At 31.4% G+C, this 24,021-nt stretch overlaps 3 protein-coding genes across 5 annotated transcripts; 2 read left to right on the forward strand and 1 right to left on the reverse strand.

Moving 5' to 3' along the window:
• Positions 1-5,791: 5,791 nt before the first annotated feature.
• Positions 5,792-10,417, forward strand: LOC8268292 (probable protein phosphatase 2C 6). The gene is made up of 4 exons (XM_002514180.4): positions 5,792-6,525; positions 8,305-8,586; positions 8,748-8,853; positions 9,670-10,417. Exons 1-4 carry the CDS (start codon positions 6,025-6,027, stop codon positions 9,978-9,980), a joined length of 1,200 nt encoding a protein of 399 aa, XP_002514226.2. The 5' UTR covers positions 5,792-6,024; the 3' UTR covers positions 9,981-10,417.
• Positions 10,418-12,565: 2,148 nt separating this feature from the next.
• LOC8266000 (pseudo histidine-containing phosphotransfer protein 2) lies at positions 12,566-14,091 on the forward strand. 3 transcript variants are annotated; one of them, XM_015716205.3, is made up of 6 exons: positions 12,566-12,704; positions 12,958-13,091; positions 13,211-13,282; positions 13,372-13,443; positions 13,553-13,625; positions 13,711-14,091. In XM_015716205.3, the coding sequence occupies exons 1-6, from the start codon at positions 12,648-12,650 to the stop codon at positions 13,756-13,758; spliced, it is 456 nt and encodes a 151-aa protein (XP_015571691.2). In that variant the 5' UTR covers positions 12,566-12,647; the 3' UTR covers positions 13,759-14,091. The 3 variants fall into 3 exon arrangements, with proteins under 3 accessions (XP_015571691.2, XP_002514225.2, XP_015571692.1); XM_002514179.4 differs by having other exon boundaries at positions 13,214-13,282; XM_015716206.2 differs by lacking the exon at positions 13,211-13,282.
• Positions 14,092-16,625: 2,534 nt separating this feature from the next.
• On the reverse strand, positions 16,626-19,044 carry LOC8265999 (protein IQ-domain 26). The gene is made up of 3 exons (XM_002514178.4): positions 18,010-19,044; positions 17,674-17,874; positions 16,626-17,537 (listed from the first exon to the last, which is right to left on the reverse strand). Exons 1-3 carry the CDS (start codon positions 18,406-18,408, stop codon positions 16,848-16,850), a joined length of 1,290 nt encoding a protein of 429 aa, XP_002514224.3. The 5' UTR covers positions 18,409-19,044; the 3' UTR covers positions 16,626-16,847.
• Positions 19,045-24,021: the final 4,977 nt, after the last annotated feature.

Consider the following 24,021-nt stretch of genomic DNA (forward strand, 5'->3'; position numbering starts at 1 on the left):
GATCAATCCATGCCAAAAATTCAGAAAGTTTATCTCTCCATTTTGATGGAGGCAAATCATTAAAGGTGAACCAAGGTCCCGTTCCAGTTGTAGGTATTGACCTTGGGTGTGAAGCTCCAGTAGGAACAAAATATGATTGTGCATCCTATGTGCCATCTTCAGGCTCCACTACTTCTGGGTTGGATTCAGTAGTGGAGGTGTTCATGAGAATTTCTGTTATATTAACCATTTCAGAGGTATTTGAAAAAGAATCGGAATCATAAAGGCTGATTAGTGATTGGTCTGGCAATTTATTTTCTTTAGAGACTGGAGGATGAGATATTTTCTTTTGTTGGGTTGTGGAGCCTTTTGGGTAGAGATGTGAGAAAGTACCAAAGGGTTGGTAAAGAGTTCCTCTTGTTCTAGCTGTGGAAGGAAAGGAAATATCGAATAGTACGAGGGAGCAATTACAGAAGATGTAGAGGCTGCTGATGTAAAGGAAGGAATTGTAGAAGACTGATCTTTCCTAAGGTCATGTTCAATTTGATCAATCTGCCTTTTGAGCCTTGTAATTTCTTTTTCCTTCTGGATGAAAGCTGGTGTAATCGGTTGGAGAACTCGAAGCTCTCTATCCAATGCTTGATATTTGGCGGTTAGAGAGGAATATAGTTGGAGTACTTCTTGAGAGAAGGTATCCAACTTCTGGTCCAACTTGTGAGCCAAATGGAGAGCCTGATCCAATTTTTCATCAATCTTCTTTAAATAAGAATTCTGGACTATGGAATTAGAGGTCTGCCAATTTAGTACTTCTTCTGATGGAGTGAGAGGCTCTATGGATCCTGATGGAGTAACCCTTGAGGGGAGGATCTCTGATCTTTTATTTTCTGACTTCCCTAGGGGAGGGGAATCTTCAGGCTGGAACATGAAACAACTTTGGATTGTCTGGGGTGGTTGGGCTGCTGACAAATGAGAGTAAATCTCATGTCTGCAAGTAGTAGGAGGCCTCTGTCCAAAAACAACTCCCTTTTGAGCCAAAAGTACCTTCATCTCATCAAAGATAATGTCAAGGACAGTCTTTCCTTCTTTTACAAGAAGTTCAAATGCTTCCTTATACATAGGAAGATAAGATTTATCCTACTTTTCTTTCTGTTTTTTGTGGATGCCAATCCAATGACAGTTTGGATCTCGGTCATCTTGTCTTGGTTCCGTGACTGAACACAGAGTTTCTCGAGATATGACTCTTGGAGTTTTCTTAGAATGTTGAAAACATGATTCAGCAAAATCGAGGTCATCTCTGCAGGTGCATCCTGATTTATACATTCATGGGTCAACATCCTAGATGAAATGTCCCTTAATCCTGGCAGGGTATATATGATATCCAGAGGATTGAAAAGAATGAATGGGGATCTTTTCTCTAGGTCCGGACACAGGTTGAATCATCGAAGCTTGGAAAATAGAGGGAGCAGAAGAAGATTCTTCCATTTTTGTGAAAATTGTTTTCACAGTACCATCCTTTTGTGTGACAAAAAGAGGATCAGTAGCCTGAACAAGTTTGGCTTGGGATGCCTGGAGTTTCTTATAATTTGTCACCCATTCAGTTGGAATTAACTTCTGCAGTTCTTCTCTTTCCAGCTGCCTTAGGACTTGGACTATTGTAGGGACTTTGCCAGAGTCAGCCATGATAAACAAAGTATCAGAGGTGGCTTGGAAGCCTAGGATTTGTAGATTAAAGGCATGGTCCTAAAGTCTGTAGACAATCTGGTGGCGCAGAGTCGCAGAAAGAGCATCTGTCACTTAGTTTGCTCCAGTGATCTGGACTTGAACTTTGAGTGCAGTTGACAAATAAGGATCATTAAGAGATAAATTAAAATTTGGGAAGAAAGTCAGAACAACACTTCCAGTGTCAAGTGTCGTGACAATAGTTCCAATTACTGCATGCTCGTATCTGAGATACCTGGTGTTCAAAAGTGACATACGGGCCGTAACTGGTAAACCCATCCTGCAATGATAAGAGAGGACGAGCCTGACAGCTCCAAGATGAAGATGTGTGTATCCCTGTTTCTTCCATTGTTCTATAAAGGAAGTGAGAATCTCCAGAGTAACATACTGCTCTTGAGTGGTATATGTAAGAGAACATTGTGAAAGAGAGGAAGATTAAACATACTCCTTAACGGATAAGGGTTGTTTGTGGATGAATTGGTTGAAGGTTTTTCGGACAAAGTTCTATTTTTTGAAAATGTTATATGGATTGATAATGGGTACAAAAGTATTTTCTATTTGGAGGTTTTAAGGAATATGAGAAATTTCCACAAAATGGTCAGTAAAAAAATACTAAACTGTAGGGAAAAAAAAATCTTATAGTTAGAGCTTTCTAAAACTTTTCCTTCCAAAAAAAATCTGCGGACAAATAAATTAAAACAGATATGGCTGTTAAATATAAATATAATATATGTAAAGAACATATTTAACTCAATAAATGTTTGGATGCAATACAATAAAAATTGTCAAGCGAATCCCTACGTGAAAAAGGAAAACTATATAATTAGATATAAATTATTAAAGAGATGCCTAACTGAAAACAATAATGATCATTAAGCAAATCCGAGTTTAGATTTTCCAAATCCTACAGCCAATAAAATACAACCACGGAATGTGCCTATCTGTTTCTGCTTTATAAGATTAAAAGATCATCCAAGGTTTTGAGAAGCAACCCAATCCAACAAAATGATGTCACCTGACAAGTTTATGCTCGTGCCAACGTTAACAATATAACACTGTACTAGAATACTACTTTTAGTTGGCTCTTTTCTCAAAAAATTAACTAAGTTGGCTGGCTCTATAAATTAAATTAATTATACAGTTTTGTAATGTTTTCACATAGAGAGTATCTATTTAATTAACTAGTCAAGTTGATTTCAAAGAATAAAAAACAAATCACTGGCCTTCAATTTAGTGGGAAAACTCTTATAAAATTTGAACGGAATCTCAAGTTCAAATATCCATCTCTATCCTTTTTTCCTATATGATATAAAAAAATAATATAATTAAATTGATAATATTTTCACATTTGATATAATATTATATGAATTTATAAATGAGTAAAATAACAAATTCCACAAGGAATTAAGGAGCACTTCAATTAGTATTATAATTTATGGACATAACAAATTGTAGAATTGGAATATTTTTTTCTACTTTTCAATAATACTAACTATAATATATTATTCGTTCAATGAGTATTATATAAAGTATTGGAAAATTTTATTATGTAAATTACACAATTATTAAACCCCCTATGAAAATAATAAAATACTAGCCAATTCGATAAATGATTAAGCTGTGTACTTTTGTTTTGCGTTTTTTCTTTGTTCCCTTTCAATTTATATTTTAGTGCTGAGAAAGGTAAAATTTAAATAGAAATATAAAATAATAATATTAGATAATCACTTATATAGAGTTTCAACTGATATATTAATACTACTAGCCGTTTATTTGTGCATTTTGCGACCGTTCTTATTATTTTAATTATAAAATAAAATAGATAGATACAATTTAATAAAATTTGTAATTCTTAACATTAATTTTAATATTTTAAGAATAATAGCAAATTAACTATTTTTAAATATTTTTAATTTTTAAAATTTTATTAGCACAATAGTATAAAATTTATTTTAAAAATTTTATTAATTAATTTTAGTATTATATAAATTAGTCCTATAATTAATCTCACTATTTTCAAGATTAAAGATTTATTATATAATTGAGAAATTAATTATTATTATTATTTAAAATATAATTTAATATGTTATTTTTAAAATCAGAATTATTATATAACTAAAAATTAGTTAATATAATATTAAAATATAATTAATAGACTATTTTTAAAATAAAATTAGTATTATTATATGATTATAAAATTATTTATTAATTAATATAATATTAAAATATATTATATTTTAAGTTTAATTAGTATTTAATTAAAATAAAATTTATTAATTTATAAATTATTAAGAAACTATAAAACTATAAATAAATTTAAATTTATGTGCGAGAAATAATATATAAGCCAAGATAAAATAATAGGTTTAAAATTTAAATATATGTATTAAAAAGAATTTAAATTTTAAAAATTAATGTTATATATATATATATATATATATATACATACATAGTAGAAGAATCTAAAAGGGTTACTGCGTTTCAAACATATGGGTTGATATATGGTTAGATGAAAAAGTAAAGAGGACAATAGTGTCGCTACCAAATTAATCACGTAACGATGATTATGTCAAATGCAAAAGACAGATTTTCTTTCTATAGCCAATTTTCCAAGTCAGCCTACGTGTCTCTCGTTTGTGTGGCCCTATTTTAGGTCCATGTGTTAAATTAGCAAGATTTCATCATACACATTCAGAGGCGGAGCCCATCTATCACATGTCTATTATATTCATATTTATCCATATTTTCGTAACTCATAAAATATAAAAAAAATAATAAAAGTATTTTTTTTATCAAATAATAAAACAAATTCGAACATGCCATTTAAAAAATATACTAAAAAAAAATATCATATAATAAGCTTACTAATGGAAACTCATTAGAATAGAACATTTGACTAAAAAGGGAAAGAAAATAAGTGTCGAGAGTTCTAAACGATTAGAGTTTGAATAAAATCCTATAAACTCGAGAATAAAATAGTAAAAATATAAATCACTTTATTTATTTATTCATGTTATGAAAGAGGCATGGAGCTGATCTAACAAGTGTCTTGCCACTGATGTTAGTTGAAGATCTTTTTGTAGAGTTGAAAAATATAAAACTATTATAAATCGGATGTCAATCTATATCTTCTTCTACTCCATTCTTTTCTAGATAGATGGAGATTGATTTTGTGCCAAATCTTTTTTATTTATGTATAAATTATTGATAATTTATCTTAAAATTACATTTTGCATTAATGTGCAAATTATTAATTAATCTCCTTAAATTCTATTAGTTATGAGCTCTTCATTGGTACTAAGTTATATAATCATATTTAGATATTCATTAGCATTTTGATTGTTATGTTATAGTTATCATGTTTGTAATTATTGTCCATAATTTCGCGCGAATTAAACAATTTTCAATTTCATACTAACGATTAATCTATGTTAAATCCATTGGAAAAATGAAATGATTCCTTGTAGTCTCCGTTGGCCTCCACGTAACAAGGCCATTGTCCTCTAGGCTCTAGCTTCTTTTTGATGAATGATAAGTTTAGTAAACTTTCGTGCATTACCATCTCTTCCTTTTTTAAACTGCAAGGTCTGAACAAATGACGTGGCAAATTCCGACCGTTGGATCTCACTTTTAATTTCTAATTATAAAAATGCTTTTCAACGTGGCAGTTCATCGGTTCCTTGAGTAATAATTACAAGAGGTTTTCTTATAGCAAATCAAACATAAATCAGCTCTTTTTTATATGAAAAGTCAAATTCTACCTAACGACTACGGTCCCACATCATACTAGCCTGCCACGTAGCCTGTAATCAAAACACTGTACCATTTGATTGGCTCCACCCGACACATACCTCAGATTCCTACTGCCCTGACTCTTTTAAATCCAGTGCTCACAAGTCTGCAGTCTAAACCTACACTCCAAATAAGCATCCGTCACGTCATCACATCAAGAATTAGCTGACGTTTAAGTATGCTCATGCCAGCAGAGAATTCTGCACCCCCCTATACAATAATACTTCACTATCCTATCCTGACCGAAAAGTCTAACAGCGTGGCATCGCCAGGTCAAGAAAGGACACGTGGCGGTTCCGTAGTTGGAAAAAAGCTAGTGAGTACGACCTCACGCATTGCACAGTGAATCCTCCAGCCTTATATTTTTATTTTGCTACACAAAAAAGCGTGTGTAATCAGACTCACACGTGTCACATTCTTATCTGTGTGCTTCTTCTTCGTTTTGTTTCATCCCTTGCTCCTCTCCCCGCTTCTTTTTTTCTTTTTCTTTTTTTTCCTTTTTCCCTCTTCTCGCCCTTTTACTAATCACACTGAATGGAACCTTCAGAGGATGACGAAGAGCAACTCAGACGAGCCGACTCACTCCCTTACATGGAGCTAGCATCAACAACAAGCTCTGGCTTATCATTATCAATACTAAGTAGCACTGAAGATTCTCATAGTGCTACAAGCACCGGATACATCTCTACAACTAGTGGTAGCTCCGGAGAGATTCCAGCCGCTGTGGTAGCAGAGGCGGCAGTAATTCCAACGGATGCGGAGGCTTCCCCGACGGAGGAGCTGTCCACTTTAATGGTGGCGCCGATGAGTGTGACGGAAAAGTGTGTGGGGAAGAATAATAGAGGTGTAAGTTGGGGATTCACATCAGTAATTGGGAGACGGGGGGAGATGGAAGATAGCGTTGCCGTTATACCGGGATTTGTGTCACGCACGTGCTATCACGTGGGTGGATGCATTGCTCCTGGTTCAAGAACTTCTGCTGAGATCTCTCCAATTCATTTTTTCGGTGTCTATGATGGTCATGGTGGCTCTCAGGTATTCTACTGTCTAATTTTACGCTTCACTAATCAATGAACTTAGTTGCATTTTCTTCCATTTCTGATTACCCCTAATAAGTAAAATTAATGTATTTCGTCATATAATATGGTTTGTTTATTCATCTTCCTTTAGATTAATATTTTCTTAAATAAATTTCAATTGGTAATATCATCTTTTGATAAAAATCGTAATTTATATTTGAAATTGTTTTTCTTTGCTGAAGCATAATTGCAAAAGAACATGAGAATTTGCTAACAGACGATCACGGAGCTTAGATGGGCATTTGTTTCCATCTAGGATTAGATTATTATTTAATTTCCGATGCAAGTGCAATAATCTTTTTCACATTAGATTAATGTGAAACAAATAAGCTCTGACACGGAAAAAATAACACAATTCTTCCTTAGAGTGGTCTGTATCTCTAGGATTAATGGCGAGTTTCTCCTAATTTAGCGAGGACCTTGCAAACATAGTACTATCGTCATCAGTGTCGTCATCACAGACGCATCACTCTTACGTTTTCAATTATTATTGATTTTTCTAAGAGAAGAATACGCTTGTAATTATTTCCTTTTATCCTATATAATTTGTTAGTATGTAATATAAAATTTTTATAGACGTAAAAATTTGAAATGTACGTAAAGGTAGGGTTATCGTTGGACGAGTGTGAGCCACAGGGATGTATGTAATGAAGGGTCATTCCTTCTTTGTTAGAAGCAACAAATGGAAGTGGGACCAAAAGGTGTCGGCTTGTGCGCCACGTATAGGGGTTTGTACAGGGACGGTGGTTCCTTGGTCCCTTTTTATTCTTCTTTTTAGACTATGATAGGCTTTGCTTTGTTATCATGAATCGAAGTCACCTAAAACAGGATCTTTATAGTGGTCACAACAAGTCATGCCCACCTGTCTTGCATCAATTTGTCAACCTGCAATTAGGCACTCTTGCTTTGTTTCACTACTTTATGTTGAATCGACATTATGGGATCCATTGCATTTCCATGGCGAGTATGTAAAACCTACATAAATTTACTCTAGATAAAAATGATTCTATAATCAATATATATTTTTTTAAACTGTTTTGATCTGGAATCAGCTCCAAGTTTTAATCTTTCTTGGCTACATCAAAGTTTTAGCACACAACCTGTCAGTATGGAAATGGCATATGGTGGTTGACTTCAATCAGGTGCTTGTCGCACCATGCTGACCATGTTACTAGACCTGTTTTATTTATGGGCTTAGAATTTCATCGGATCCAATCTGACCCAAATTATAAGGACAAGATTTGAACATAGATAATTCACCCCATGTTTAATCTATGCGATCAGACCTCATCTAATTTATTATATATATTATTTTTGGGTCGTCAAAGTTTACATGAGTTACAATATAAAAGTATGTAATAGTTTATTGTACTATATATCATTTGTATGAAGTGTTTTCTTTACTGTTGATATATACGCATGTATATATATATGTCTCTGTCTGTGCAAATAAAGTAAACAAGAAAAGATCATAGAAAGTGCCATTGAATTAGGATTTTGGTATTTCATAATTGTGATAATTCACATAATAAATTCCTTCTTTTATTTTTTTCAAAATGAAGACTTCCTAGACATTTCCCCAGTTTTTGGAGGCGAACCTGTTGCATATGAGCTTCACTTTCCAAAGACAAAGTAGGAAAGAAAAAAAAGAGTTAAAAGTTTGTCATTATATGCACAGATAATCTGCCAAGAACAACTGAAACCCGTCATGGTATTGTTTCTGATGGTTACTTAGGTTGCCAACTACTGTAAAGCGAGAATGCATGAAGTAATAGCAGAAGAATTGGATCGTGAAACAATTGATGGGTCTGAATGGCAGAGAAAGTGGGAAGCTGCTTTTACTGGTGGTTTTAAGAGGGCTGATAATGAGGTCTTGAAAGAGGCTCCAGAAATGGTCGGTTCCACTGCAGTTGTGGTGGTTTTATCCGGTTGTCAAATTATTACATCAAATTGTGGTGATTCAAGGGCAGTTCTTTGCCGTGGGACTCGAACAATCCCCTTAACTGTCGATCAGAAGGTCAAATTCCTTTTTATTGCTTTCTATTCCTTAAGTTGTCAATAAAACATGGTACAGGTCAATCGAACAATTTGTTTTGGACAGTTGCTGCATGTATATGTTATGAATTTATTTGTCTAACTTGATCAATAATAAAGATGGTATTGCTGTTTATTTTACAGCCAGATAGACAAGACGAACTCTTGAGAATTGAAGGAGGGGGAGGGAAAGTCATAAACTGGAATGGTGCTAGGGTGTTTGGGGTCCTTGCCATGTCGCGAGCCATAGGTTTTCTTCTTTCTCCAATTCTCTTGGTTATACTAGTTGCCTTTTTCAATTAGCACGCTAATTCATATAGCCAACTTTAATTTGCGGGGCACTTTAGACTAGAGGATTAATATTGCGTGATTTTAAGTATGCTAGAGAATTAATTAATTAATAACTTGAATAGCTTGCTATAATCAATGAGCTGTGAGTATAAATTTTGATAATTTTGGATGATATGCTACATTAGCTACTACTGGAAAGCTAAATCAAATTTAAAAAGTCAAGCTGGCCGATCAGACGAAAGTTACTGTTGGAGGGACCAAGAATCCACTCAGAAGTATGAAAAGTTTATCATTCGTAAGATTTAGCAAAATATTAAGATATTGTAGTATAGTTAAGCCAGCAAAACTTGTCTCCGACTGATTGCTCCGGTTGCGATTGTCTGACAAGATCATTATTAAACATCTCATTCAAGTGGAACTCCTTTTTTCTTACAGACAGAGAAAGTGTCATACAGTGCAACTTCTGCATTGAAGAACCTATTAGCTGCTTTTGCTTTAAAATCATTTTTGCAAATAGTTAGTTACAGAAGGTTAGCTCGCAATTAGACTGAATGGATTCACTTCCATATTATGTTATAATTTTCATCTTTTGGCTGGGTAATCTTCCTATTTGTCATTGTCTTCATGCTTGTTTCTTCGTTAGAAATTCATGGAAATGAAACCTATAACATGTTCAATCTAGAATGCTAATTAAGGGGCACATCTTACCATTTAAAGTCATGTTCTAAGAACAATATTCAATAAGTTGTCACTCAAGCACATCTCTTTATATTAGGTGATCGGTATTTGAGGCCATGGATAATCCCAGTGCCTGAGATCAGTTTCATGGCAAGAACTGATGATGATGAATGCTTGGTTTTGGCAAGTGATGGTCTTTGGGATGTTATGACAAATGAAGAGGTTGGGGATGTGGCTCGCCGGCTATTAAGAAGGTGGCGCAGAACAATGTCATCTGATGAGATTTCTCCCGCGCAAGCTGTGGCTGATAATCTCACTGAAATAGCCTATGGCAGAGACAGTTCTGATAACATTTCTGTCATTGTTGTTGATCTAAAACCCAAGAGAAAGCGCCAGGCGAGGCAGTGAAAAAAGGGAGTAAACCATTTCCTTTTCCTCTAATTTCCCTGGAATACTCCAATTGTTTCTCATCTTATTTTGTCAGAGATGATAAAATGCAGGATTGATCTACTTTAAAGTTCCTTCTGATGTTTCCTAACCTGCAGCCACATGACCTGCATGGAGCTGACTGGCAAGCAACTTCTGCTCCATGACAGTCGTATTATGTTTTTATTACAAGAAGGCTAAATAAAACTTACTTGCAGTTGTTTGGCCTAGGAAAAACACTAACTTAAAGAAGAGAAAAAGTTGTTGCATAATATGTATCTATGAAACAAAATATATAAAAGAGAAAAAAAGAAAGATAGTTCTTGTTTTATTATTTTATTTTTTGTATTGTGCTAAGCATTACCATGAATTCTCCCCTTAATTTTGTATCTGTTTATCATTTGATTTTTCTTTCGGTATTTCGTGTTCTTCCCTCCACTATTATAAGGTTTTGGAAAAAACTTGTCTGGCCCGTGTTCTTTGTTACTTTCGATTTATTGGATAAGTTACAGAAATTTCAAGGCTATTCTCAATTTTTAAATTTCTTTTGCGACTTTTATATTCTTTAATCTTAATTTTTGTAGAAATTCATGTCGTCAGAAATAAAAAATAAAAGGAATGTGAATGAATCAATTCAATTTTAATTTGGATTTAACCATTAGCATAACTTAAGTTAAGTTAATGAGTTTCTCTTTTTATATCATAAATTCTTTTTTACATTTTTTTATATACTCGATGAGGTATAATTTTCATATTTTTCCACATTCTTCCTCAAATACAACTTGCACTTGACAATATTATATGAAGCGGACTAACTCAAATGGAAAAATAAATCTAAAATTTTCACGTTCAGATACCATTGAAATCCATGGTTCAAAGATTAGAAATGAAAGGAATGTAAATGAGTCAATAATAAATCAATTTGAATTTCGGTCTAATCATTAGCGGGGCCTAAGTCTCGGAATGGCAACGGGTAGGGTATCCGTCCAGTTAAGAATATCCGAATCCGAACTTGATTAAAATACACATATTCAAACCCATCTCAAATCCATTTAAAAAATTATCTTTGTTACCTGAATCCGTTTCAAACCCGAATAGAAGTACCTGCATCTATTCGAATTCGGTTAAAATTTATTAAAATTAAATAATTATTAAATATATTTAGAAATATTTAAATAGGCAGCAGATATCCCATTTATTTATATAAATATTCGGATATCTATTTATAATAATTAAAATTTAAAATATATTAACAAAAATTAATATAAACAAAAAAATACAAAATATAAACTAATCAAATCTAAATATTCAATATTATTAATACAATCCAAACATAAATCTAGTAAAATTTAAAATAATGTTTTAAATAATAAAAATATAATATAATATAATAAAATTTAACATAATTAGATTCAGATAACAGGTATCCGTAGATTCAAATTCAAAGCCGATCTCACCCAAACCCAATACGATAGTAAAATTAAATTACAAATTCATCTCAAACCCATTTATTATTATCCGAATTCGTCCTATTAGGATTCAGTCGGGTCGGGTATTCAAAAATACTTGCCCGACTATTATTCCTACTTAAGTCAAGTAAATGTAATTACTCTTTTACATTATAAACTCTTTCATATTCTTTTGTATATCCGATGTAGGATAACTCTTACATCCTTCAACAATATTCAAATAGAGCTAATTTAAACTAATAAACTTTTATCCATCTTGACCAAGATGAGATGAGCTGTTTTTTTTTTTTTCTGTAATATATGTGAAAGTATTAGTTGCATCATAAAATCATGTATGTTTAGGAGAAATTATAATATACACAAATAAATATTAATTATTAGAGAAAGTGGAATGAAGGAAAATTAAAAGATATTACTCAAATAAGGCAAAATTACCCATGGAGATACAATGAATGAGAAAGTTTTAAAAAGGACTTGATGTATACATTACAACTAATGAAAGAAAAATATAGATGTATAAGTGTTTTATACATATTAATCATCTATCAGTTCAGTGTATAGATAGAAAATACACAAGTCTATATAATAATTTTTCTTTGAAAAATAACGGCGTCGGTTTTTTTTCATTTTAAAAGAAAAGCTTAAAATCTATGACTAACAAATTTGTCGGTCGTTGAAAAAAAGCTCAAGAATCTCCATACATTAATTTAGGATCTAAACATAATATGTAAAATCTGATTACTTTGACAAAAGTTATCATCAGGAAAAATTCTGATGTTTCAATAATAAGATTTACTTATTGTAATCAGTGAATTAACGATAACTGATTTATCCACGTGTTATTATTTGTTTTATAAAATTTTATTTTATATTATTATCTTTTTTATTATTTTATCACAGTTATGATTGTGTCACGTGTTTCATTTCAACTAATTAACATAATGAAAACTAATAGGTCCGGTCGTATCGAATAGTTTCTCGGATATAGAATTGTAATCCTTCTTTGTCAGAAATAGTTAATGCATGCTAAAAAATGTATTACTTAATTACCTTTTTGAGCTATATATAATCTCTACCTGGTTTGCCATTCTTGCATCCAACTCTTCAATCTCTCCTTTCAAATCTTAGTCGAGCAACCATTGCTCTGAAAAATCTCATTTTTTGGTGTCCTTATTCCGGAATGGACAATCTCTTGCGGGAACAGATTGCCAAGATGAGGCAATCCTTCTTTGATGAGGTTTCTCTCCTTTCCTTTTAATAGAAATATTCTTCCTAACATTCTTTTTATTACATATACAATCTGTTTCAAATATATTTTAATAGTAGATATTCTACGTTTTCTGTTTAAATCTTTCACTTAGTGTAGCACTGAACATATACGATATCTAAAAAACTAGTTCAGAATAACATTATTTTCTAAGAACGTAAAATAAGAATAACTTTTAGTACTGTAGTAGATTGCAAAACTGCATAATCGTTTATTAATGCAGGGAACTCTGGACTCGCACTACTTTGCTCAGCTGGAACAACTTGAAGGCCCTGATAATCCAAACTTTGTGGAGGAAATAATAACTTTGTTTTTCAGGGAGTCAACGAAAATGCTAGCTACAATGGAGACTAATCTGTAAGCATAGATCATAACTCAAAAATTTATGTTTTCTTAATTTATAAAATAACTTCATAAAGATGGAAAAACAACAATGATTAATGACTAATAATTTTCTTAAATTTTTTATATATAAGCAGAGAGAAATGCCCCGTTAATTTCATTGGAATTAACAAAATGCTAAATCAAATAAAAGTTAATAGCGCCAGGTATATATTTTTATGTATGTACATGCATAGATCAGTCATATACAATTTTATTTTATTTTTCTTATTTAAAAGGATTGCAATTTTTGCAGCATTGGTGCTATAAGAATTAAGGAGCAAGTTATTCCAATGCTGAACAATTTGAAGGAAAATAACTTGGAAGGGTATATATATATTCATATTCATATTGTTCTCTGCTTCAATTTGTTATAACCATAAATTGAGAGAAACGTCTGTATAAATTGGGACAATAATGACCTGGTTTTTAAACAGCGCCAAGGCCTCCTTTCAAGGGTTGAAAGTGGAGTATGACACCCTGAAGAGGAAGCTTGAGCCCTATTTTCAGGTATCTACATATATGAATTTTCTGTCATCATTTTTCCCTCTCTAGACATGAAAAGGGATCGATTAATTCTCTTTCCGTTGGCCAGCTCCAGAGACAAGCCGGCCCTGTGGAGACTGCAGTGCCTCCAAAATGAAGTTATTGGTCCAAGGATATGTGGATTGGATGGGCAACAGTTCTGCTATGCGCATGCAAATCCACCATCTTCTAACAGTGAAATAAACTCCAAGGGATTCAGTTTCCTTGTGTGCTTTTCAATATTCAGCCTTTCTGCTTTGTTTCTAGTTTCTTGTGGGTTAGATGGGTTATGGATTTCCTGGGAAAGCCTGTGATAAACTAGAGTAGCTGTAATGAAAAGGAGAACTAAATAAGGGGTTAGTTTTCTCCTGGAAACACCTCTTAATTAGTTGCTTTTAATAATAACTAAGCTTCTAAATTCCGTCTTCAAATTAAGCATTTATTTTAGTTCTCTCTTTGTTTTTCATAGCATATTTGAATTAAAGCAGACAAATTTCAAATCCTGTTGTTTAATTCTAAAGAATTGCACACTTATCACAAATTACAATAAATTTATGTTCCACAGGCAGCTAGACTTCTAATTAATTAAGAATAAAAAAATATAAAAAAGAAAAAAGTAAAGGGCAATACTGAACGCTGTGCGGCTATTCTAGAGAGGCAGGGACGAGGGACTGTCCCATCTAACCAGACCTATCATGTTAACCTAAACATTAGCCTTCACAATAGAGCAGCAGGCCTGGTCTAACCTTCAAACTTTGGCTAGGTTCAATTTTGTTGTTGCCAGACTCTTTAATGGAAAATACATAAATAAATTATTTTCTTTCAAAATATCTATTGCTTTACAATTTTAATAAGACTTTATTTCTTTCTTTTAGTTTTATCTTTATTAAAAGTAAGACATTTAATTTGAATGTTTGCATAAAAAAAGATAATTTAGTTATTTTTTCTTTAGAATACAGCCTATTGAATAATTTTTCAATTATCGTGTAGTACAAAAAAAAAAAGTCAAATGAGTATATTTTCGATGTTGTTTAAAAATATATAAACTAAAATTTTTTATTTAAAAAATTATTTAATTATATATATATAAATAATTAAATTTATTAAATAAATTAAAAAAGTATTATAAAAAGTTAATTAATATAGAATGGAGGTAATACTTTTTAATGGAATCATTAAAACTCTTAATTTGATTTTGAAGGAAAATCGTCGTGCATTCAAGAAAGTGCACAAGAATGAATGTTTGCTTCCAAATTGAACCAACTTTGGAAAGACTTTCTTATCAACACGCTTCACGAAATGTTCAACTTAAAAGCAGTGCAGATTTTATTTTTATTTTTTAAAAAGGAAAAACTAAAAAAAACTCTTTTTAATGGTAAAAAAGATTAAGGAGAAAAGAGCAAGTGGAGTATTTTATTTTTTTTAATAAATTATAAACTCTCTAAAGAGAATCCTTAGGCAGGAGTCAAATCAAAAAGCTAATCATTATTAGCAAAAAAAAGATTTTAATAAGAACAATGTCAACATTCAATTGAGGACTTGATGGTGACTGTCCCACAAAGTACACATATTCACCCTGCGCCCTACAAATTGGGTAATTATTATCCTCTCTGCTTTTCAAAACAAAAAATGAATAAGTTTTTGAATTTCCTTTTCTATATATATAAAATGCCGAATTTTACTAAACAACTTTTATCAAATTTTCAATAACTATTTTTATAAGATGAAATTATTTCAGTAATTTATTAATTAATATACTAACTACATTTCCACTTCTTTTAACTCCTAAACTCCACTATAATTAACTATCCAATCTTAATGCTCATGCCAAAATAGAATCAACCTTACACATTATATTATCTCATTTAAGTCGTAGAAATTCTTAAATAGTTCAATTAAATTTAAACTTTGAGCTTATTTTGAATGAGACCAAAAAATGTTAATGTAATATTCTGAATAATATGCATAAATTATAAAAATATAAATTTAAGCATTAAAAAATTTTATTCTATATTTTATGGTAAAATTGACAGTCGATTTTTATTTTTAAATTGGTTCGCTTCATTATAAACTATTCAAATATAGTCTCACTTATTTGAAATATTTCTTTAATTGTCCAAAATCAAAATCTTGAAATTATTGTCTTCTCTCCTCCGTTTTTACTGGCAATCGGCACTCAACGCCGGTCATTTGAAGTTATTACAATGCCGCTCATTATACATGATGATGATTGGATTACTTAAATAATATAGTCAACATTTTTATAATTAATATATATAATAAACTAAAATATTAGAATTATTAATTTCTTAAATTTAATTATCTATAAAAATCAAATTAATTTCTCAAAAAATTATTAATAAATTAAATATTAAATATGAAAAAAAAATTGACTGTAATTACTAATGTAAAGTCGGGTTTGATAGCCTGTTTAGTATAAAACTCAAAGGGCTTATATGTACCTTTTTCCTTACCAACATGAAAATAACTTCTGATATTGTCTTAATTATAATATTAACTTGACTTGGGAGGCTGCTAATTTTTGCATAATTGTTTATTCGATAATTTTGAGTTTGTAAAAACATGCTGGTTCAATATTGAAATTATGTTAATCAGAGAGTATTGACGTTGGATGATGTACTAGAACTAAGTAAAAAAGAAAGAAAATGTTTTTTTTTTAAAACCATGAAATTATAATTGTATACCAAAAGAAATCAGAAAGTAAAAGTACAGATAAAGGATTAGGGGAAAGTATGACAGCCAAGTGGGTTTATTGATGAATTAAGAATTACCATATCCTCCATCAGTTACTGCCTTGCTTTGTGTCCCCAGCCCAGTACTCATTATTCCACCTGTTACATGCCATTCCAATTGAAGCTTGTCAAGCCACTGGAACTGGATTTCTATCATTTACAATAAATGAACCAATAATTATTTCAAGAACATAAATATTCCAAGCAATCACAATGCATTAGAGACATTAAATTCTACAATTGGATTTTCATTGATGAAGGGCTGATTCCATGACTAGAGAACAGCAATCCTTGAATCACATACAGTAAGAAAATTCTAACAATTCTTGGCATATAATTCTACACACAATCTTGTTCTATTCCATTAAATATTAATTATCCCTATTCTTTTCCTCAACTTGGGCATTCAAGAAAAAACCAAAGACACCAACTACTTGTAAACATACGATTGATCTCACCACCTTCTCCGCAAGTAATTCCTTTCTGGTTCTCTAGCAAACTGATCTGTGCATCTATCAAGCTTGCCTAAAACAGCATTCTTGAAGTTAATAGCATCTTGAACTTGAGAACACGATCTCTGCATTCTAACACCACTAATACTATTCCTTGATTCCATCAACTCATTAAGTGAGAGTCTCTTTTTTGGCCCAGGATCAGGCCTCTGTTTTGGAGCACTGTAAGACCTCACTTTAGCTTTGAAAGATTTAGTATTAGCCATATAATTAGGGCAATTTCCATACTGCCTGAAGAAATTATCTTCACAAACACTCTTAGCAGGAGTAAGAGGAGGATTATTAGACCCCCCAAAGCGAGGGGTGCTTTGTGCAGTAGAGAACCTACATTCATCGCCTGTTAAACCCCAATCTGAATCTTGAAAATTCCTTGTATCGAGCATCGATAAACGAGGAGGAAATCTTGATGGAAGTGGAGAGGAAAGAGTTTGGTAAAATGGGTCATCACTAAAATCTGAGACTGAAGTGTTAGTTCTTCGAGATCTTGATTTTGGTCTACATCCTCCAGTATCAACCTCCACTATTTTTGGACTTTCATCAATTGGGTTTACAAATGTGGCATCTAGTGAACTTGATAGCCTTCTGCTGTGAACTGAAGCTGTATGTTCACTTCTTGTTTCATCAAATCTCTCCTGCGAAAAATTAAATTCAAGAATGGATATGCATTTATGAGCAGTGTGAATTTATAATTGCCACAGAGAGAAAAATTGAAATTTAGAAAACGAATTTTGGACTTCGAGCCTATCCTTTTTCTCTTTTTTACTTTACCATGGATTTTCGTGCTCGAATCTCGAATCTGTTTTCAGTTTTGATGAGGTTTCTTGCTCTTTGGGAACGAACTGTAGCTTGTGCTCTAATAAGTGCTTGCATGCTATGGAGAGTTGCAGTTGCTTGTTTTCTTACCAAGTATCCTCTAAAATGTGCTTGTAACTTCACCAATCCTTTCAATGCTCTCAATGCTTTTCTTGCCTGTTTCATTTCAAGAATTTAAGAAAATGCTAGCACTAAAAATATAAACACAATTGAGCAAAACACCATCAAGAAAATACATGTTCCTCAAAATGTTTCAAGTTCAAACAATTGAGGAACAAAAAATTAACTCACCAAATAGCCTCTAAAAACAGTCTGAATCTTTATAGCAGCCCATCTTTCTTGTCCACCCCCAAACATGGTGCCTCTACCATTGCTAGTGAGTCTCACAACGGCTACAGCAGCCTGAGCTGCAGCAACTGCTGCATCAGCTGCCGCTGCTGTAGCTGCAGCCACAGCTATCGCATGTTTGCTCTGTTCTTTCTCAGTCTCATTGTAGAATGACCTCAGCCAAGCAGCTTCTGCTGGAGATATATTTGGTGGTATTGTAGCTGGATTATGACATAACCCACTTGAGTCTCTACCTGAACTGCACCGATTCTTATCCTTCCGATCAAAATTGTCCTTATTACTACTACTAGAGTTGTTCCTTATCCCAAATAAACCCTTTAACCATCTCGTAGCTCTGCCCATTATTTTGGTTCTTTTTGCAACTCTCCCTAAGAATAGAGAGAAAACAGGAAACTTTACACAAAGAAGAAAAAAAAAACGGCTTTAAAAGTGAAATCTAAGTGTTATAATAGAAGAAGCCATTTACAGTTTTTGACAAAAGAAAGAGGCTTTTACAGACTTACAGCTCTCAACGATAATAAAGGTCGGTGATAATAATATTACTATAGAAGAGAGTTAAAAATAATAGGCTAAAAGGGAAAAAGCGGCAATATTTGAAAAGATGGAAATCAAAAGGCAAAGAAAAAGAAAACCCTGGCAAGACCTCGTGAAGATGTGCATTACATGACAAAAACACGCCGCTGCTAAGATGCAGAGGTTATGGGGTTTTTTAGTTTTTGCTACATTTTATATATAATAGGAATTGAAGCTATAAAGAAACCTAATTATTTGAATTTAAAGGAGGGTATTAAATTTTAATAATGAGTATTTGTGGGAAAGCAATCAAAGAAAAAGAAAGGGTTAAGCTGCTGTTAAAAGAATCAGATTCTCGCATGTATATAGAAGAAAGAAAAGTAAGAAAAACTTAATGCCATGTTTGGTTTGGGAGGATGGAAAGAAGTATGTCGGTGGGAATGGAAGTTGAAAGGATGAAATACTTGCTGTCCTTTGATTTGGTTGGCTTTAAAGGGAGCGGAGAGAGATAAACCACCATTTCTTAAATTTATTATACACCCTTCTTGCTCTATAATAACTAATCTTACAATCCTATTTGTTTATTTATTATAATAGTAACTTTATGGAAAAACAGTAAGCCCTCAAACAAGGTGGAGTGATATCATCTATTTACTTTCAACCAAACAAGGGTGATGAAGTATTCTTCTTCTCCTTTCTTTCGTACTCCAACATCCTTTCTCTTTCCCACCAATCAAACACAAAAGAATAAGATGCAAAGATTCTTTTACTTTCATCCTTGTAATTCGGATGGATGAAAAACAACGGAGGAGTTCATTCTTTAATTCTCTTATATTTTCTTTTAACCTTTTTCTCCCAGTTTCATCCGAAAACAAAAATAACTAAGACTGTGGAAAGTAAAATTCCTTTTACTTTTTCTTCTTTTTTTTTTTTTTAATAAAAAATAAAAAAATAGCTTTTTTTTATTTTTTCTTGTCCTTTTTTTTTTTTTTTTTCTCTTTTAAGTAAGACACTAATTGAATTGAGAGATATTAAATGAAAAAATTCATAAATTATAAATTGAAAATTTATAACTTAACAACCTGTCTAGATCTATCTATTTTAAAAAATTTATTGTTTTTTAAAATATCTCATTTTCTTAAATCTTAATTCTAATTAAGAGTGAAGATTTTACAATATTGTATTTTTAATAAATAACATTATTTTTTATTTTAAGGTTTTATATTTAATCTAAGTGATGAAAATAAATTAAAAAATAATTGTTGATGAATTCTAAATTTATAATTCGGACTAAGTCTTCAATTTTAAAAATTAGAATGTAATAGTTTGAATGGAATTGAATCTAATTAAACTGGTAAATCGGATAAAACCGACTCAATTGATTATTATATATATATATATATATAATTATTAAAAAATTAAAAAAATATAAATTATAACACCAAAAGTTAGATTAATTTTGTGCTTGATATCATTAGAATTGTTTATTTTAAAAATACTAGTTTCTTTAAATTTAGAATTTAAAATTTTTTTTTTTACATATTTATTACTTTACTATAAAATATAATTTTATTATTATATAAATATTTAAATATATTATATAATTACTTAATATTAATATTTAGATGCTATTAGATAGTATCAAAAATTAAAAATTGACTATAATTTTTATTTTAAAGTATTAATAATTTTTCATTAGACGAGTGCAGCTGAAAGTCTAAACAACTAAACCAATTAACCAATTGCTCTCCAATTCAGGTTTTTAAAGTGCAATTATTGTGCCAAATACTGACCTCAAGAAAATAATAATAGTAATTAATAACATACGCATCCAAGTCTCGTCTCTCTCTCATTGCATTTTGGAGCGATGTGTCCACTAAAAGAAAGATCCCTCAGACTCCTCACTCCCCAGTTTCTGACAACCTCGTGAAACCCTTAACATTGTTATTGCATTCTTGAGAAAAATAGAAATATTTAATTTAATATTAATTTCTTTTTTTGTTCTAAAGAGGCCGACTTTTTCAGCAATTTGCTTTTTTATCAGATGAAATGGAAAATGTATATAATAAAAAATACAGAATAATCTCTCTTACTGTAACTATCAACTGCTACCATGCAATGAGCTTTTCTTAAAATAAAAAATAAATAAATATTTTTTGAGGAAATAACATGTAATGAGTTAGTGTTAAGTTTACTTGGCTGCCTTTTAGTGTCTGAGAAAAAACAGATTATATTGTCATTATTAAAGTTTAAAACTTGTTTTTCCTCTCCCCTTGACTGTTAATTTAATGCAGCAAAGACGATGACACTTTCTTTAATTTCTTGAATTATATATTCCATTATTCTTTGTTTTACCCTTTTTTTCACAACAGTAGCTAACATAGGCCCAGCTTCATTGTCTCTCTGCGATCCTTTCTTTATTCTTTCTCTCTGTGTCTTTTTAGGGCTTTGAAAAGATCTTTCATTCAGTTTGTTGTTTGCAGCATGTAAAGATTATAATAAATATATATAAAAAAAAAACTGTGATTTTACTGAGAATTCTTTGTCACTGTTTCTTTTCCTTCTATCTATAATAATTTTACAATTGTTCTTCAATTATTCGTACACTAACTCAACTCTCTTGTCAATTTATTTCTCTGCAGAAAAACTCTGTTAGGCAGCTTAAAATATGGAAACAGAGTTATCTTTGCTTTTGTACTCTTTTAACCACACCACAGTCATTTCGTTATCAATAATTTATCTTTTCAGACATAAATTAAAAAAAATAATCGAAAATATCCCATCTTTCTTTCTTTTCTCTTATCCTGAAGAAAACCCAATTTATTTATTTTGGTGTTGGCGCAGGGTAGACAACTGAAGGCAAAGAAATGTCAAAATCCAGAGGAAGAGTTTGTGAAGATGGGAATAATAGAGATAAAATTGTACATAGAAGATTGGTATGAGATGTAAACATGTAACTTAGCTGGCTGTCTTCCTAATAACACCAAGGAATCCGAGACCCATCTAACCAAAAAATAATCCAAGCTGAGGTCACCTGATTGGCAGTCAAATATATATACTGATGAATTAATTTGATTGGTTTTTCAAACAAATGAAATATATATATATAGGTGAGATTCTTGCATCATTCTCGTACGGATTGTTGATGTATTTTAGGATGATTAGACTGGCTGGCGGAGAAATTGCTTTCCAGTGATCTGTTAATTTTCGGAAACCAAATCTTACTGAACACCACTTTCTTTTCTTCTGTGTAAAAAATAATGGAGAATCTTTTTGCCCCTATACTTAGCTTCGACAAGATTGAATTAACCATCTATATTATAAAATATTATTACATCCCTTATGTCAATTTATTATATTTGACATTATCTCTCTATACATAATATTATGTAATAGACATGGTTAATTGTCAGAATTTAGTATATGAACTCTAATTAATAGAAGATAAACAGTAGAGCAGGTAATTATTTACAATGCCAAATATGTATTTACCTACATGTAAAGGTGTAAATGAAGAATGGAATGCAGCTACCACTATTCCTGTCTAACTTAAAAAATGGCAACGATGATCAAAATACAAGATAACACAATTAGTGCAATACTAGAAAGGGAAAAGGGAAGACAAAGAGATTTCCTTTTTTCTTAATAAGAAAAATATGGATAGCTGTGCTCGAGAAAATGACCCCATTTCTTCTTTTTTATTGTTTATGATTATGGTCCCTAAAAAAGGAAAAATAAAGGGGAAACATATGTAATCCAGAAGTTGTCCTGGGCAAGCTGAATTCCAATTCCAAATTAGTATAATTTTGTTTGGTTGCACATTCCATCTGCCCTGCCAAAAGGTTGAAGTAAGAAGTTAATCAAGGGGGCCAAATCGGATGGCCTGTCAATTGGGATTTACCCAAATGGTTTTAAGAACTAGTTATGTAGGACGCTCCTATACCGCCTCAAATAGCTATCCTTCTTGCTTCATTTGCCATTTCCCTTTTGTATTTATCCTTTTGTTTATATCACTGTGCACAACCCTTTCTCTTTTACAACCCTATTCCTCTTATATTAATAAAGAAAATAACTTTTTAGGATCTGAATCTCATTCATTTCTTAATTATTTACATGGGAAATCATGGCACCTTTGATTCGAATGACCATCATTAAACTTGTCCCATTATTTAATATTCCAGTATCTAATTTTCAGCAATTGATGACTCTAGGTACATTATTATTATTACTAAAGCTCCTTCTACAGTGTTTATATATAATATGGCCCCTCTACTAATTTGAAGATGAAAGTTTCAATTAGAAAGATAAAATAGACGGAATGAAGGTAAATAGTTTCCCAAGGAAGCTTTGCCATTTATGAACATTTTATATTTATAAATATACATAATGGTGCAAGATTTATAGTTTTAGGTAACCTAAGAAAACAAAAGCAGACAGGTTTATGGGTAGGAACTTAAACACCAATTTGGTTAGCTACAAATCCTGTCTTTGTCCCAAAATTTGCTGGAGTTAGTAAATGCTTCCTGTCCCTTACACCAATGTGTTAGGGGCTAAATTTATGTTAATTTATCATTTTGCAACTTCATATAACATCATGTAAAATCTTCTGATAGGGCAATAATAATAACAAAATATATCTTGTTTTCTTTGTATGAAGCATCCTAGCTTAAAGAATAATTTATTTATTTTTATATATATTTAGTCTATTTAGTATTTATTAATATTATATATTCCATAATAATTAAAAGTCATCATGACGATTCATGCCAATATTTATTAGCAAATCAATACCGAATAAAAGGGAATCAGTCTAATATCAATTTATTATTTGAGAAATTTATTATGGTAAGCAATTATTTTTACAAAACAACTTACTACTTGTTTCAACTTAGAAAAGAAAATTTTATTTATACTTACACGCATCAGGATGAGAGATCTTACAATTATCTCAACAATTAGATATCAAATTATTCTGAAAAAGAAAATACATTTAACATATAAAAGAGGAAAAGTATTCAGTATTTATTATGAGTCTTTTTGTGGAGGCCTTCAGAAATGACTGGACCCAACTAACTATACTTGAATTTCCAATTTAATTCCAAGTTTGGGCCCTATTTATTTTAATCATGATGACAAATGTATTGGGCCTTTGCTGTATTTGGAATTTGAACCGGGCTCAAGAAATCCTTAACTAGGGTCTAAGATTTTAATAAACTTAAAAAGAGGAGAAAATAGATATAGAGACTGGGTCAAACGCAGCAGTTATTATCTTTTTATTGGAAATTAAAGTTGAAGTTACAAGCTATAAAAATTTTATATTATTTTTAAAACATAATTTGAGATAATATTTTATACGAACAATAAATTTATTTTATACTAGTCGTATACCCGTGTGTTGCACAATAATTTATTATTATTTCGATTATAAAATCAAGTTGATAG

Source organism: Ricinus communis, chromosome 3, assembly GCF_019578655.1.
Source record: "Ricinus communis isolate WT05 ecotype wild-type chromosome 3, ASM1957865v1, whole genome shotgun sequence".
NCBI classification, from domain to species: domain Eukaryota; kingdom Viridiplantae; phylum Streptophyta; class Magnoliopsida; order Malpighiales; family Euphorbiaceae; genus Ricinus; species Ricinus communis.